We start from the raw sequence: 13,346 nt of genomic DNA, 5'->3' as shown, positions 1-13,346 counted from the left end.
ACTACAAAAAGGAAAGTATGTTGTTAACACTGTTTACTTTATTTCTCACATTTCTGGTAGGCCTTGGGCCTTATTGGCTATACCACATCCTCATTTATCTTTTGAGGATCAAACATTAAATGTAATATTTGCTAAAATAATGCTAAATACAGCATATGTAGTATTTCTACAATTTCCTTTGGACCTCATTGGCTAATCCATTTCCTTATTTATTTTAGAACCCATTGGATAAACCACATCCCCATTTAGCTTTGAAGTATTCAAAACATGTAAAGTTTATATATTTCACATTAAGGAATATCATACACACTGCATGAGTGTAATGTATATAAATTTCTGCAAAGCAATTACCCTTTTTAAGCCTTTAATCAAAAAAGCTACTTTAGAGTGTATGTATTTCTCAGACAATAAGACAGTAAAGTGAATCCATACACATTACTGAAAAATGTTAAATTGTTCACATTTTTGGACAGGAGAAACAACAGACAACTTTTAATTAAAATATAAACAAAAAAGTGCCCTATTTCAGCAACAATAAGTCAGCAAACTGTTTTAATGATCCCATGCAGAATATGTAAAGACTTTTACCAGACCACAGTTTAATGAGGAGAGACCAGGCAGGTTTTAATAAAGAAAAGCACTGTTAGACTCTATTATTTCAAAGTGACTAGAGCCACAAATATTCTTGACTGATGGAGCACTGTAATAGGTCCAAAAATAGGAGACAAATAGCATGCGTTAGCCTGCAGCAAACATTAAAAATGTTACAGCTGAGGATCAGCTGTAGAAACGTTAGGTGTACATTGACATATGCAAAGCACCAGAATACAATGCAAACATTGGGGTGCAATGTAGGTGTATCGCATACATTTTGGAAGTGAGGCACAGCTGCAGAAACAGTCGATCTTGTACTTTCACAGTATTGAAGCACTGTACTCCTTATTTGATAGCCCACTATTTTGGAGGGAGTGGGCAGCCAAATTATATCAGGTAAAAAAAAATTACCTGCAAATACTACAAAAATCTGTAAATACTACATTACAGTGTAGTTTTTTTTAAGAAACAGAAAAAAATGTACAAATTTGCTGCACAGTAGGATTCAAGTGCAGGCACACTGAATCTGGGAAAAACTACATTGTATTTTTTTCCTGAGACAGAAGTCTGCATAGTTTTAAAGCCTTTTCCATAGTCTGCAATTTCAGAAGGAGCGAACAGACAGTTTAAAATAATGGAATCAGTTAGGCCACACAATTTCAAAAAGACTATATCCACAAATATTTTTGACCTGGGCAGGGAACTACAATAGGTGCAAAAACACAATACAAACAGCATGATTCAGCCTGCATCAAGCCTAAAAAAATTGTCACACTGAGGAGCAGCATGCGTAAATAGTATGTGGTGTGTTTTTTTAAGTGCTGGAGCAGCATAATTCAACACAAGCATTAATGAGCAACGCAGAAGAAACAGTTGCTGTAAACATACAGAGAGGAATTGATCAAAACTGGAGCAGACACAATCTGGAGCAGCCAATCAGCTCCTCTCTTTAGTTCAGTTAAGATTTGCAAATTAAAGAGAGGCTGATTGGTTGCTGTGCACAGCTGCTCCAGATTTTGTCTACTCCAGTTTTGATAAATTCCCCCCTCAGTGAAATTATTTGGTGTGGTGCCTTGAAAGTGTGGTAGCAACCGACTACAACTACAGTATAAAGGCAGGAGAAGATGGTAATGCTTGCAGGCCTACAGTGGTGGCAGGAGATGGTTATGGTGTCAGGCCAGCAGTAGTAGAGGAGACTGTTAATGGTGGCAGGATGTGATTATAGTGGCATTATATGTTAATGTTGGCAGGAGTTGGTATTTATTATAGGTCTGCAGTGGTGGAAGGAGATGCTTAGGTTGTAATATGTAATAATGTTGTTGGGGCCTGAATAAAACCAAAATTTATTAGCATCAGCATCAGGGGTTTGGTACTTAACATTGATCCGGACTAGTTCATTTTTACAAAGGTTTCTGTCTGCAGACAGGCAGATTATTTCTTCTGTCAAAAAAAACCATGCTGGGCTAACTACATGTGCTAGAAGCACACTTGTTGCAGAGCAGCCCAGCACTTGATTGCATTCTCGGTAAGTTCTGGCCAGGGGTCCATGCTCATAACCCAATAAACAATGGTGTCATCCATTTTGAGGGTGTCAACATCCGTCCCAGAACCCATATACTCAGCCACCACATGGTTCAGGCGCTGCCTATAACTGGTGGCAGCAGACAGCCCTGGGTGCTAAAGGAAGACTTCAAAACCTCACTTAGGCAGTCACAATCAATTAGGCCACACAGTTTCAAAAATACTATATCCATAAATATTGTTGACTGGGGCAGGGTACTAAAATAGGTGCAAAAACACAAGAAAAACAGCATGATTCAGCCTGCATCAAACCTAAAAAATTGTCACACTGAGGGGCAGCATGTGTAAATAGTATGTGTTGTGTTTTTTTAAGTGCTGGAGCACCTTAATTGAACACAAGCATTAATGAGCAATGCAGGATTGACCCTAAAGAAAAGAATTCTGACTTTTTACAACTGAGAAACAGTTGCTGTAAACATACAGGGGGGGACTTATCAAAACTGGAACAGACAGAATTTGGAGCAGCTGTGCATGGCAACCAATCAGCTTCTCTCTTTCATTTTCAAATCCTAACTGAACAAAGCTGATTGGTTGCCATGGGCAACTGCTTCAGATTTTGCCTGCTCCAGTTTTGATAAATCCCCCCCACAGAGGGGAATTGATAAAAAATTGAGCAGACAAAATCTGGAGCACTTGCCCATGGCAACCAATCAGCTGCTCTCTTCAGTTTGTTCAGTTAAGATTTGAAAATGAAAGAGAGAAGCTGATTGGTTTCTGGCCAGCAGTGGTATTGGAGACTTAATGGTGGCAGGATGTGATTATAGTGGCATTAGATGGTAACGGATCCAAGGCACGTTGGCCATGAAATGGGATACTGCCAGTCTATGGAAAAAAGAGGTTCCTCCAGAGCACGCCCTATGGGTGTAGAATTTGTTCCTACCTCTGTGATGGCATCATGAGCTCTGTCATTTTACAGGCATACAACAGGGTGGCCAACCAGTAATAGTCCCTCTACTTGAAGGCTTGAATCCTGGGGTCCTTTTGCAGACACTGGAGCATAATTGAGTCCATCTGCCACACATTTCCACAGGCAGAGGAACCTGAATCCTTGGGGTTGCTGAAAACAACATTGTCCTCAGCTATCTCACTTCTCCCACATAAAATTCCCTTAGTTTGGGAAGGTTGAAATGTACCCCTGGAAGCCTGGCCCATGTCTTCCCACTCTTTAGCACCAGCACTGCAAAGCACCTCCTCCTCATTTGGCTCCTCCTATGCCATGTGCAGCCTTACAGCAACAGAGTTAGGATAAAGAGGGCCCAAGGCAGGTGTGTGAAGTTTCCTGGCACAAGATAGTGTGGGGTTAGCCAGCTCTAGGTTTGCCCTGGTATAATCTCTGCCCCAGTATGGCTCCTGTCCCCCAGGCATACCATCTGTAAAATAGCATGGCAGCATTTTGCCTGGGCTGTTGTATAGCCTGGGGGAAAGTTGTGGTTCAGATGATGACTCACTGGAAGAGGCAATCGAAGAGGAAGAGGTAGGTGTGAATGATTTGTCGCTGTCCCCAGATTTTAGTAAGTGGAGTGGCACACCAGCTACAGTGGTGTGCCCGATACTGCAATGGTTGCAGCCATTAACAAAGTTACCCAATGGGCCATGAAGAAGATATAACGCCCCTTCCAATGTGTGCTGGAACACATATCTGTGGTCAAGTGGATCCTGCCCCTGACTGCAGGGTCCACCAAAATAGAGACATTAGCTTCTACATGATGGTGTAGGGCAGGGGTGCCCTTCTGGGTGAAAAAATTGTGGTGGGGAATCTGCCACTGTGGCATAGAACAGGCCGCAAACTCAGGGAAGCGGACAGGCTCCACCAGCTGGAAGGGCAGCAGCTGTAAAGCCAACAATTTACCAAGCTAGCATTGAGATGCTTGGGGGTGACTTGGTGCTTTTTTCAACAGCTAGAGAAGAGACACCTGGCTACTCAGTGATACAGCTGGAGATGGCAGGGCAGGGTTTGGAGACTGACGGTGAGTTTTCAGTCTATGCTTCCCAATACTCTGCATGGCCCCATGCTGACCCTCTTCCCTATTGGAAGTGCTATAATGTAAGCCTCTAACACCCCTTGCAAGACTTGCATTCCTAACCATTGCAGCTGCAGGTGGTGAATATTCTGTAGTGGGAGAGGTGGAAAAGGAGAAAAGGGAAGGAGGATTGCAGGTATTTTTCTGCTGACCATTCATGTGCTGCTCACACTGAGCTCTGTGGTGAGCAGTCAAGTGTCTCTTAATGAATGTTGTGCACAAATGGTGAATAGATTTGCCACACTTATTATTCTGCTGGCACAAACGTTAAATGACTAGAGTGCTCTCTGCAGCATTTGTGCGGAAAAAGGCCCACACAGCTGAACTTTGGAGAGTATACCAGGGGACTGCACCACTGAAAGCAGTGCCATCGAGTGGAATAGGGCAGCTGCTCACTTCACTCCTTTGTGAGCTGCTCCTGGATGACCATGCTGCCTTCCTTGCTGATTTTATGCCTCTCATTCACTTTCCTCCTCAAATATTTCTGGCACCCAGGTTTAGTCAGAGACCTCATTATCACCCCCTCTTCCATCGCTCAAGCCAAGTTGACAGTAAGCTGCAGGAACATCACCACTGCCAATTGGATGTCTTTGCCTATTGTCTCCTCCTCAACCGCAGATTAAATTAACTGCTGTGCATCCTCCAACAGCAAAAGACTGAATAATTCATCTGACTCCTCTGTGACAGTTTGCAGGGAGCTGCAGATGACATTATACTGCTATGCACCTGGGAAAAAGAGCAGAATGAAGATGGAGGCTTGGTTGTGTCTGGCCAAAGTTAGCATTGGTGTGAAACTGAACCTTATCCCCAGAACACTGAGCAAAGCACATAATAGCACAATAGACATGGCACATAGCAGCACACAACTTACACAGCACAATATACATAGAAGCACACACCATACCCAGCACACTAGACAAGGCACATAGTGACACACACCATACCTACCAGAATAGAAATGGAACACAATAATATACAGCAGACCCAGTACACTAGACATAGCACATAGCAGCATTCAACACACCTATCAGACTAGATATGGCACATAGCAGCACACACCATACCCAGCACACTAGACAAGGCACATAGTGGCACACAACATACCCAGTACACTAGACATGGCACATAGCAGCACACACCATACCCATCACACTAGACAAGGCACATAGTGGCACATACCATACCCAGCACAATACACATGGCATGCAGCAGCACACAACATATTTTATTCAAGTATCCCTGTAACAGCACTGTATCAATTGCACTGTTCCACTATGAAAATTCAATAAAGGACAAGATGTAGTCTTTATAAATATCCAAACCCATAGCGCAGAAAACATCTTGTATTGAGAACATGAATGACGCTGCAGTGAAAACTCCGTGGTTGGAAGAGAGAACAATCAAAAGGTTTTGCAGGGCTTGCAATATGGCTTTCCTCCTCTTGGCACTGTTTTTTTTTATTGAAATGAATGTGGATTTGCTACACTTTATAAATACCTATGTGTTTTTCTTTAAGCAGAAGTAAAACTTCAGTAACTGAATACCTCTGCGTTTTAAATATGGAGTTGGTTATCATGACAGATTTAAACTGATGCAACATTTACTTATTCTGAATTTGCTTTTCAGGGAATGGGTACATTTTGCTAGCTTTACATATTTTCAAGTGTAAGCAATACACATTTCTCAATTATAAATAATACACAATACAATTCCTAATGTTTCACGGTTTCCCCTTTAATGTTAGCATGATTGGGCTTTTCTGTAAGTGTGCCCTAATACAGAATTCATATATTTTCATTAATTTCAGTTGTTTGTTCTTCAAACCTTACCAAAACAACCAACCATTCTCACTGCCCTTTTCTCTCTCACATACATACACACATGAACTATCTTTCTCACTAATATCAGTTAGGAACAAACCTATAGAATGTATATATTATAAAATCAATCAAATAATTTGACTGGATTGTCTTAATCACAGCAGTTTTTCATGCAGCAAGATCCCATGACAGTAAAAAATATCCAAATTGGCACATAAATTTGCGTAGGTGTGCTCTTATTTAGCATCTGGGCTATACTGCAATGAATTTACCTGTCCTTGCTGAATGCCTGGTTGCACTTGAGGCGAAAACATAGCAGCCTGTTCCATTGTTTGACCCTGCACACAATATATAGAATAGAAATAAAGTACATATCACATATCTAGAAAAGCAGAGGGTTTGAACTGTTAGTCTGGGGTCTTTATATAACTGGAAAAGACTAACTACAGCCATATCATATCCACAGCCAGATTATCCACAAGGCAATTAGGCAAGAGCCTAGGGGCCCGGTGGATATTCAGAGGGCCCAGTTGCATCCATTAACTCTCCTGTAGTAAGGGGCTATGTTAAAGCTATGTACTTGCCTTTCACTTTACAAGGGAGGATGCACTTGTAGGCAGTTGGTGTATAATAGAGCCATATCAGTAGAGACAATGCAAATTGGGTAGCTTTGCTGTTCCTGTTGTAACCCCCTTAGTAATATCAATTGAAGAGATGGGGTGCCATACCTGTTACCTTGCTTAGGTAGTCTGCCTTGAAGAGTAATTCCAGCTTTTATTAAAAAATACACACTTCTTCGTTTTTGCATTGGAGCCAGTAAAGCATTGCAACCGCAATCAGTAGATCATCAGTGAAACTCTCTGGCTTCTGCAGACTCTTCCTCCCATTCATGTCTGTACCTCATTAAAGGCATGCAGTAACATGGGCGTGGGGAAGAATGAATGGACTACAAATGCAGTGATCTCACTCCACTTGTATTCGATTGAGAACTTCCAAGTCCCTCTGCTGCAGTGGCTGATTGGATTTCTCAAGGGTTTGTCCATTCACAGATCCTGTCAAGGATCTGTGAATGGATGACATGGCTGTGTGGGTAAAGCCACGCACAGCCACTCCAAATTCAAACAACAGCAGCAGGCTGCGGGTAGAACCCCGTGATTCAGGTAAGTGGGGGGAGACTGGAAGGGAGTGAGGGGGCTGCCATCTGACCATGTTTCATGTTACACGCTGAATATGTATGTAACATGAAACATGGTTAGAAAGGTAAATTTAGCATTTAGGCTGGGTTCACACCTGAGCGTATTTTTTCAGCTCGTTTGTTTTCACGTTTTTTAGCGTGTTTTTTCGTTCAGTGAAACACACGCGTTTCACTGGCGGTATGATTTTTTTTGATTTTTCCTTTCTTTTCTTTTTTTTTTAGTTTAACTTTTAAACTTCCCGCCGGCTCCGCCCCCCTGTGATGCGGCCGCTCGCAAGGGACGGAACGTGGAAGTCGGCAGCCACCGGAGGACACATCGGGGATCGTGGTCAAGGTAAGACCTGTACGCTGTATTCCCGAGTGTGGCTCGGGGTTACCGCTTTGTTAACCCCGATCCACACTCGGGAATACCAATGTAAACGCGCGGCAAAACTCCCCAAAGAAGCTCCTGTACTTCTTTGGGCGTAGGGCGTTTTGCAGCGCGCTCCTACACGCTGTAAAACGCCCAGGTGGGAACCATGCCCATAGGCAATCATTGGTTTTCACATGTTGAGCGTTTTACAGGGCGTAGGAACGCGCTGTAAAATGCCCAGGTGTGAACCAGGCTTTAAAGGAGAACTATGGGGTCAGTGTTTTTCCCCATAGTTCTCCTTAGGGTAACGGGAGGACACAAACTAGCGTCCTCCCGTTACCCTAAGCTCAGTATACCGCGAGCTACAGCTCGCGGTATACTGAGACGCCGCAGCCGGAGCGGATCCCGACGTAGATGACGGGATCCGCCCAGCTGCGTGAGTGACAGCTGGCTCTGCCTATCTAGAGGCAGAGCCAGCTGTACCCGCCCCCTCCCCCGTCCGTTCCGCCAGTCAGCGCTGGCAGATCGGAGCGGGGAGAGGGGAATCCAGCCCCTCCCCCTGTCACGGCAGAGAGCCATGACAGGATAGAGAGGTGAGCAAACCTGGTATGTGTTCGCTCACCTCCCGATCTACTGAGCCGACCTGTGACAGTCTCATTGTTACAGGTCGGCTAGAACTATGAGGTGAGTGGAAATCACTCATCTCATAGTTCTCCTTTAATCTGTCTCTGATCATATAATTGCATATGTCATGAGACCGAGCAGCACAGGGAGTCTCCACTGACATGCAACATTTAAAAAAAATTCTGAAAGGTTCTTTTGTGTGGTTTACTAGTTTAACCCATTCAAAGTGGTATTGGACTAATAATTAGGAAAAATGAAGTCAGATAGCAGTAAAAACAATCAGTATGCATTTACATTAGTGATGGGCACAGCCTAAAGTTCTGTGATAAGGTTTCCATAGAGATGAAACTGGCGGGCATGGGGCACTGTAATGGCTTTTGCTGCAGTACTCACACTTGTAGTAATGACCCTGGACTACAAGGCAGAATGGATTAAAACATTTACAAAACTGCCAGTGCCAACAAATAAAAGTCAGGATAACCAACCACCACAAAATACAAAATTAGTGAAGCATGAAAGGAGTACTGCATTCTGTAGTCACAAATGACCCACAATGTTACCCAGAGTTTTTAGTCTTTTATCCCAGTCTGCATTCTGTGCTTACATAACATATATGCTCTATCAAAAACAATCCAAATTTTACTGCTTCTTTGTGTATTCTTCTTAGCATAGAGCGCTTGTTAAACACTGTGAATTGAACTGTGTATTGTCAGTTATATATTTCATCTCAGTAACACACCGATGATATACCACTGTGTGAACACCGTTAGCGTTGTGGGAAAGAAAACCTTTTGGAGGCTTCTCATCTTAAAGGCTGCATGTTGTGTGAGGTTGAATTTTGCTGAGGTGTCACATGGTTTGGGAATGCAGACCACAACTGAGATAATACACTGGCCCTGCTGCTTCAATAAGTGGACAAATGACTGCTATGTTTATTTGTCTGCTACGTAGGTGGCTTGTACCCTTTGTATTCACCCTGGTAACACATGCTTGTCTGTACAATCTTGCTGTGATTTCCTTTTGTGATCCTTTCCTAAAGACGAAAGTGTATGCCCAGCACTGTTATTTTCACTAAAACACCTACTGAGTCTTAAGTAAATAATGGGAGCCATGTATATATTCATTCAATCTGATGCATTGTCATTATACAAATAAAGTTCGATGTTGAAAATCATCAGCGGAATCTGTATTTCCTGTTTAAGGCCATGACCCGAGTTATGATAATATTTTAGAATGACTAGTTGGAGAAAGGGGCTAGTGAATAATTCCATAACTTCTTCTAGATAACAGAAGTCTGTTTTGCTGACATAATGAAATGTTTTCATAGTTCCTATTGCTTGTCATGACATCTGGAATTTATGTCCTTGGAAATACCTCAATAGTGATGTAGGTTCCTGAGCAATACAAACTTTGTGATTATTATTGTTTATCAAGCAGTAAAATGCAAAGGGGTCAGTTCATGTCACACATTCTATATGTTTGTATAGCGGATCTCCCCTTGTCTATAACCTACAGCAACGGATGCGAACAGTAATTATTATGGGGTTGACAGCAGTTGAAAGGTTAGAATTGGTCCTATGAGACATACAATGGAGCATGTAACAACTTGAAGCAATTCATTATTTTTATTTCTAATGAAAGTAAAAAAAGTTATTTTGCTTGTCAGTTTATTCTAGAACATGTTAAGTGTGCGCTATTAATTTGACAGAGATCCCTTTGTAAGTATGAACTTAATATGATGCAAGCTAAACCAAATAAACTATGGCATGGAAACTGAGAGTTATTTCTATATTACTTCTATTATTATATTATATTATTTCTATATTTTTTTATGAAAAGATCCATGTGCAGGGATCTCACTACCATACTTTTAACACCACAATACGGTGGCGAGAACCTCGTAGTGACAGGCCAGACTTATCACTACTGCGCATGAGCGGGATTTCACCGTAATATTGATGAAAACTTTGTGGGAGCATGGAAGTGAAACTCCACACTGTTTCACAATGTGCAACTCTGGGGATATAACTATACGTAATGTGCATATGTGGGGATGTGCATTACAGAGATGCAGGGAAAAACATGGCAGACTAAATCATGTATGCACGGGCCAAAGTTAGCTTGGAATATATGTTCCATCCTGTGCATGAGAGCCTGCCATATTGCTAGACGGAACTCTGATGCCATCTTGAAGAAGGCCAGGAGGGAAAGTTATTTGGCCTAACTACCTTTTTAAATTTAAACTAGAAAAAAAATCAATAGTTATCTCTATCCAACAAAGCTAATGCTTGAAAAGAAAAATTATAAATCTGCGCTCCTGGAGCTAAATTAAATTAAAATATATAAAATTAATACCTAAAGCAGCTATAAGGTGAAGGAGAAAGTCTACTGAAAAGTGAACAAAAGGGTTGTGTTACAGCGCTAAAGGTTAAAATAATTTAATAGAAAATGTACTTGTGTAATCAAAGATATAATGGATTAATTAAATGAATTGTAATCAGAGATATAATAGATTGATTAAATGAATTGAACACATAAGACACCATCAAATGTTCAATAAAGATGTGTGAGAGGGCTGCGGGTTTACACAGCCTGAGGAGAAACCCTTAAGTGAAATAATGCAATAAACGTAAAAACTGTGAGATAACTGTAAATATCTGAATTAAATTGTGTCAAAAAGGAGCGCGAAGAAACAGGAGATCTAATAGTGACACATAAGTGATAAGTCGTGACAAGTGAAAATTATACCAAATGGAGTACAATTATCAGGATTTTTCTCATGAACCACAGACTGTTTATCTAATTTAACTAATTTACCAATATTTTACTCCATTTGGTATCATTTTATTGCATTATTTCACTTTCTCCTCAGGCTGTGTAAACCCGCAGCCCTCTCACAAAGCTAATGCTTATCTTATATTTTCATTACAACCATTCAATCAGAATTTCATCATGAAACTAAGGAGGAAACAAACATTTTACTTATTGCATTCTTCTCTGAGCATAACTAAAGGATAACATATATAGTAGTAATTTGATTTTTTTTTATTGACCCTTGCAGTGGGGCTACCCCCGTACTACAAGGGTTAAGTGTCTAGTTTCAAAATTAACAAAGTTATACTCACCCAAAGCTCCAAGCCAGCTTCTTCTTAGACCGGTCCTTCCAACGTCTCTTCCCCTCCTCTGCAGCAGTCTAAGGTCCTGTAAATCATTGTGTCTAGTCATGATGATGCTAAGGAAAATTCCAATGCTGCAGGGAGGGGGAGACTGGCTGGAGCTAGCGTCATGACAGCTCAGAGCTTTTGGTGCGTATAACTTTGTTATTTTAGCACCTAGACAAAAACAAACACTTAACTCCACTGCAAGGGTTAATAAAAACAATTCCTGGAGATCTTCTTTAAGAAGTCACATAACTTGATTTAAAAACAGCAATACAGTAAAATCCACACTTTTTTATTGTTAACACCCAAATACTGCATACAAACAGATAAAATGCTGGAGGCTTCACCTTGGTCTCAAAACATAGTACAGTCATTGAAAAGCTGGGATCTGCGGTTTATATGGCATATAAGCACAATGGATAACGCATACTTCCTGACTGTCCCTCATTTGGAAGGGCTGTCCTTCATTTGGAACCAAAATCCCCTGTTCCTCTTTCCTCCACAGTTGTCTTTCTTTTTGGTCTGATGTACAGATATCTATGAAAAAGTTATATTTAACTGGCAAAAGTGTTATTCTGCACTAAGGCCTCTTTCACACATGTTAAAATCAGGCATTAGAGAAGTGTTTTTAAAGCCTCTCTGCCGCCTATTATCCTCATGTGGGATAATACAATGGCAACCGCCCAGTGAAGCTCACACACGGGTGTTAGCGTTGTGTTAAACAATAGAGTGCATGTCACATCCTGGAGGGATTGCCGCTGGACAAATGCATCCATTGAAGTATATTGAAACGGTCAGTGCTCCTATAGCATTTTTCGGGCATTTAAGAAGCATTGCAGAGGTGTTTTAGGAGAGGTGCGGCGGGTTTTGCAATCCCAGAAACCAGAGGGGAATCATAGAGTGATTGGACAGAGCAGGTGCAGATGTAACTTCCTGTCTGCACACAGCCAGCATTTTGCCAGCATAAGGACAGCTTCTATGCAGGTACTTGCAACCTGTGACAGCTTGATCTGCACCCAGTACTGACTCAACACCCTTCTCCTCTTTCGCTGAGACATTTGGTTCATCATCATCTTCATCATCTTCAGCTGGACAAAGCAGAGGATTATATAGATCACTGTATACAAATCCATGTTGTTGTCAAAAGACAGTTGGATCTATGGTAATGCAGCAATACGCAGCACAGAAAACCAACAATATGCCTGCAAATTTCACCACAACTTAAGCACACCTCAAAGCTGGTCACTTCCCTTTATTACATCACTTCCCCCTTAACACTCCCCTACTGGCGTGGCATTTTGCAAGCGTTTTTAATGCCTTGATATTGCCTGCCGATTGCCTTGTTAACACTATATGCACATTAATCAGGGTTGCTCTTTCATTAAATTCTCAGCGCATGTGTGAAAGAACGCTAAAACCTCTTGACTTATCTCTTCATTATCTTGTTTGATATTTCAATAACCCAGTATAAAGGAAAAGTAATGGTGGAAAAAAGAAAACACAATTCTGGGTTTAGTCAATCACTTTTTGGTATATTCATTCTTAATAATCTGTATAACTTGGGTCGTGGCAGGGCTGTGTCCATTGCCTAACTACAATGTGCTGGAAGGTGGCTCTCTTCCTCATCTCAGAAAGTTGGGAAGTATGGATGTCAACAAATGTCATTGTTGTCATTTCCATGAGGACATGAGGTCTGGTTGCGCCCGGGGCAAGTGACCCCCCCGCACCCCCGGTTGTTACGCCACTGCTGGTAAGTGATCAAATCTATCTGGAGAGAATAAAACATACACCTAATACAGCCTAAACAGGGAAAAACAGAGCAGTTGTGTCAATGTGAATACATATATACACAACTGGAAAGGCTTTTTCTTAGATTACAACTAATGATCAGCATTTCTTCCAATACTCTTGTCAAATATTAGGCTAACAACAACATATTTCTATGTTTATTATGCAAACAAAGCATTTACATCAAAATACATGCAATGCATATGTATT

At 41.4% G+C, this 13,346-nt stretch overlaps 1 protein-coding gene across 1 annotated transcript in view; it reads right to left on the bottom strand.

Moving 5' to 3' along the window:
• The window catches only part of MED12L (mediator complex subunit 12 like), a 339,629-nt gene that overhangs the window by 24,157 nt on the left and 302,126 nt on the right, over positions 1-13,346 (bottom strand). Inside the window, exon 38 of the mRNA XM_018565890.1 lies at positions 6,289-6,354. Coding sequence (XP_018421392.1) covers positions 6,289-6,354 — 66 coding nt within the window. The remainder of the gene's footprint in view (positions 1-6,288; positions 6,355-13,346) is intronic.

The sequence above is a fragment of the Nanorana parkeri genome, unplaced genomic scaffold, assembly GCF_000935625.1.
Source record: "Nanorana parkeri isolate BGI_ZX_2015 unplaced genomic scaffold, ASM93562v1 scaffold898, whole genome shotgun sequence".
In the NCBI taxonomy this organism is placed as follows: Eukaryota; Metazoa; Chordata; class Amphibia; order Anura; family Dicroglossidae; genus Nanorana; species Nanorana parkeri.
Note: the sequence above shows the minus strand (reverse complement) of the source record. Positions and strands in the feature narration are given on the sequence as shown.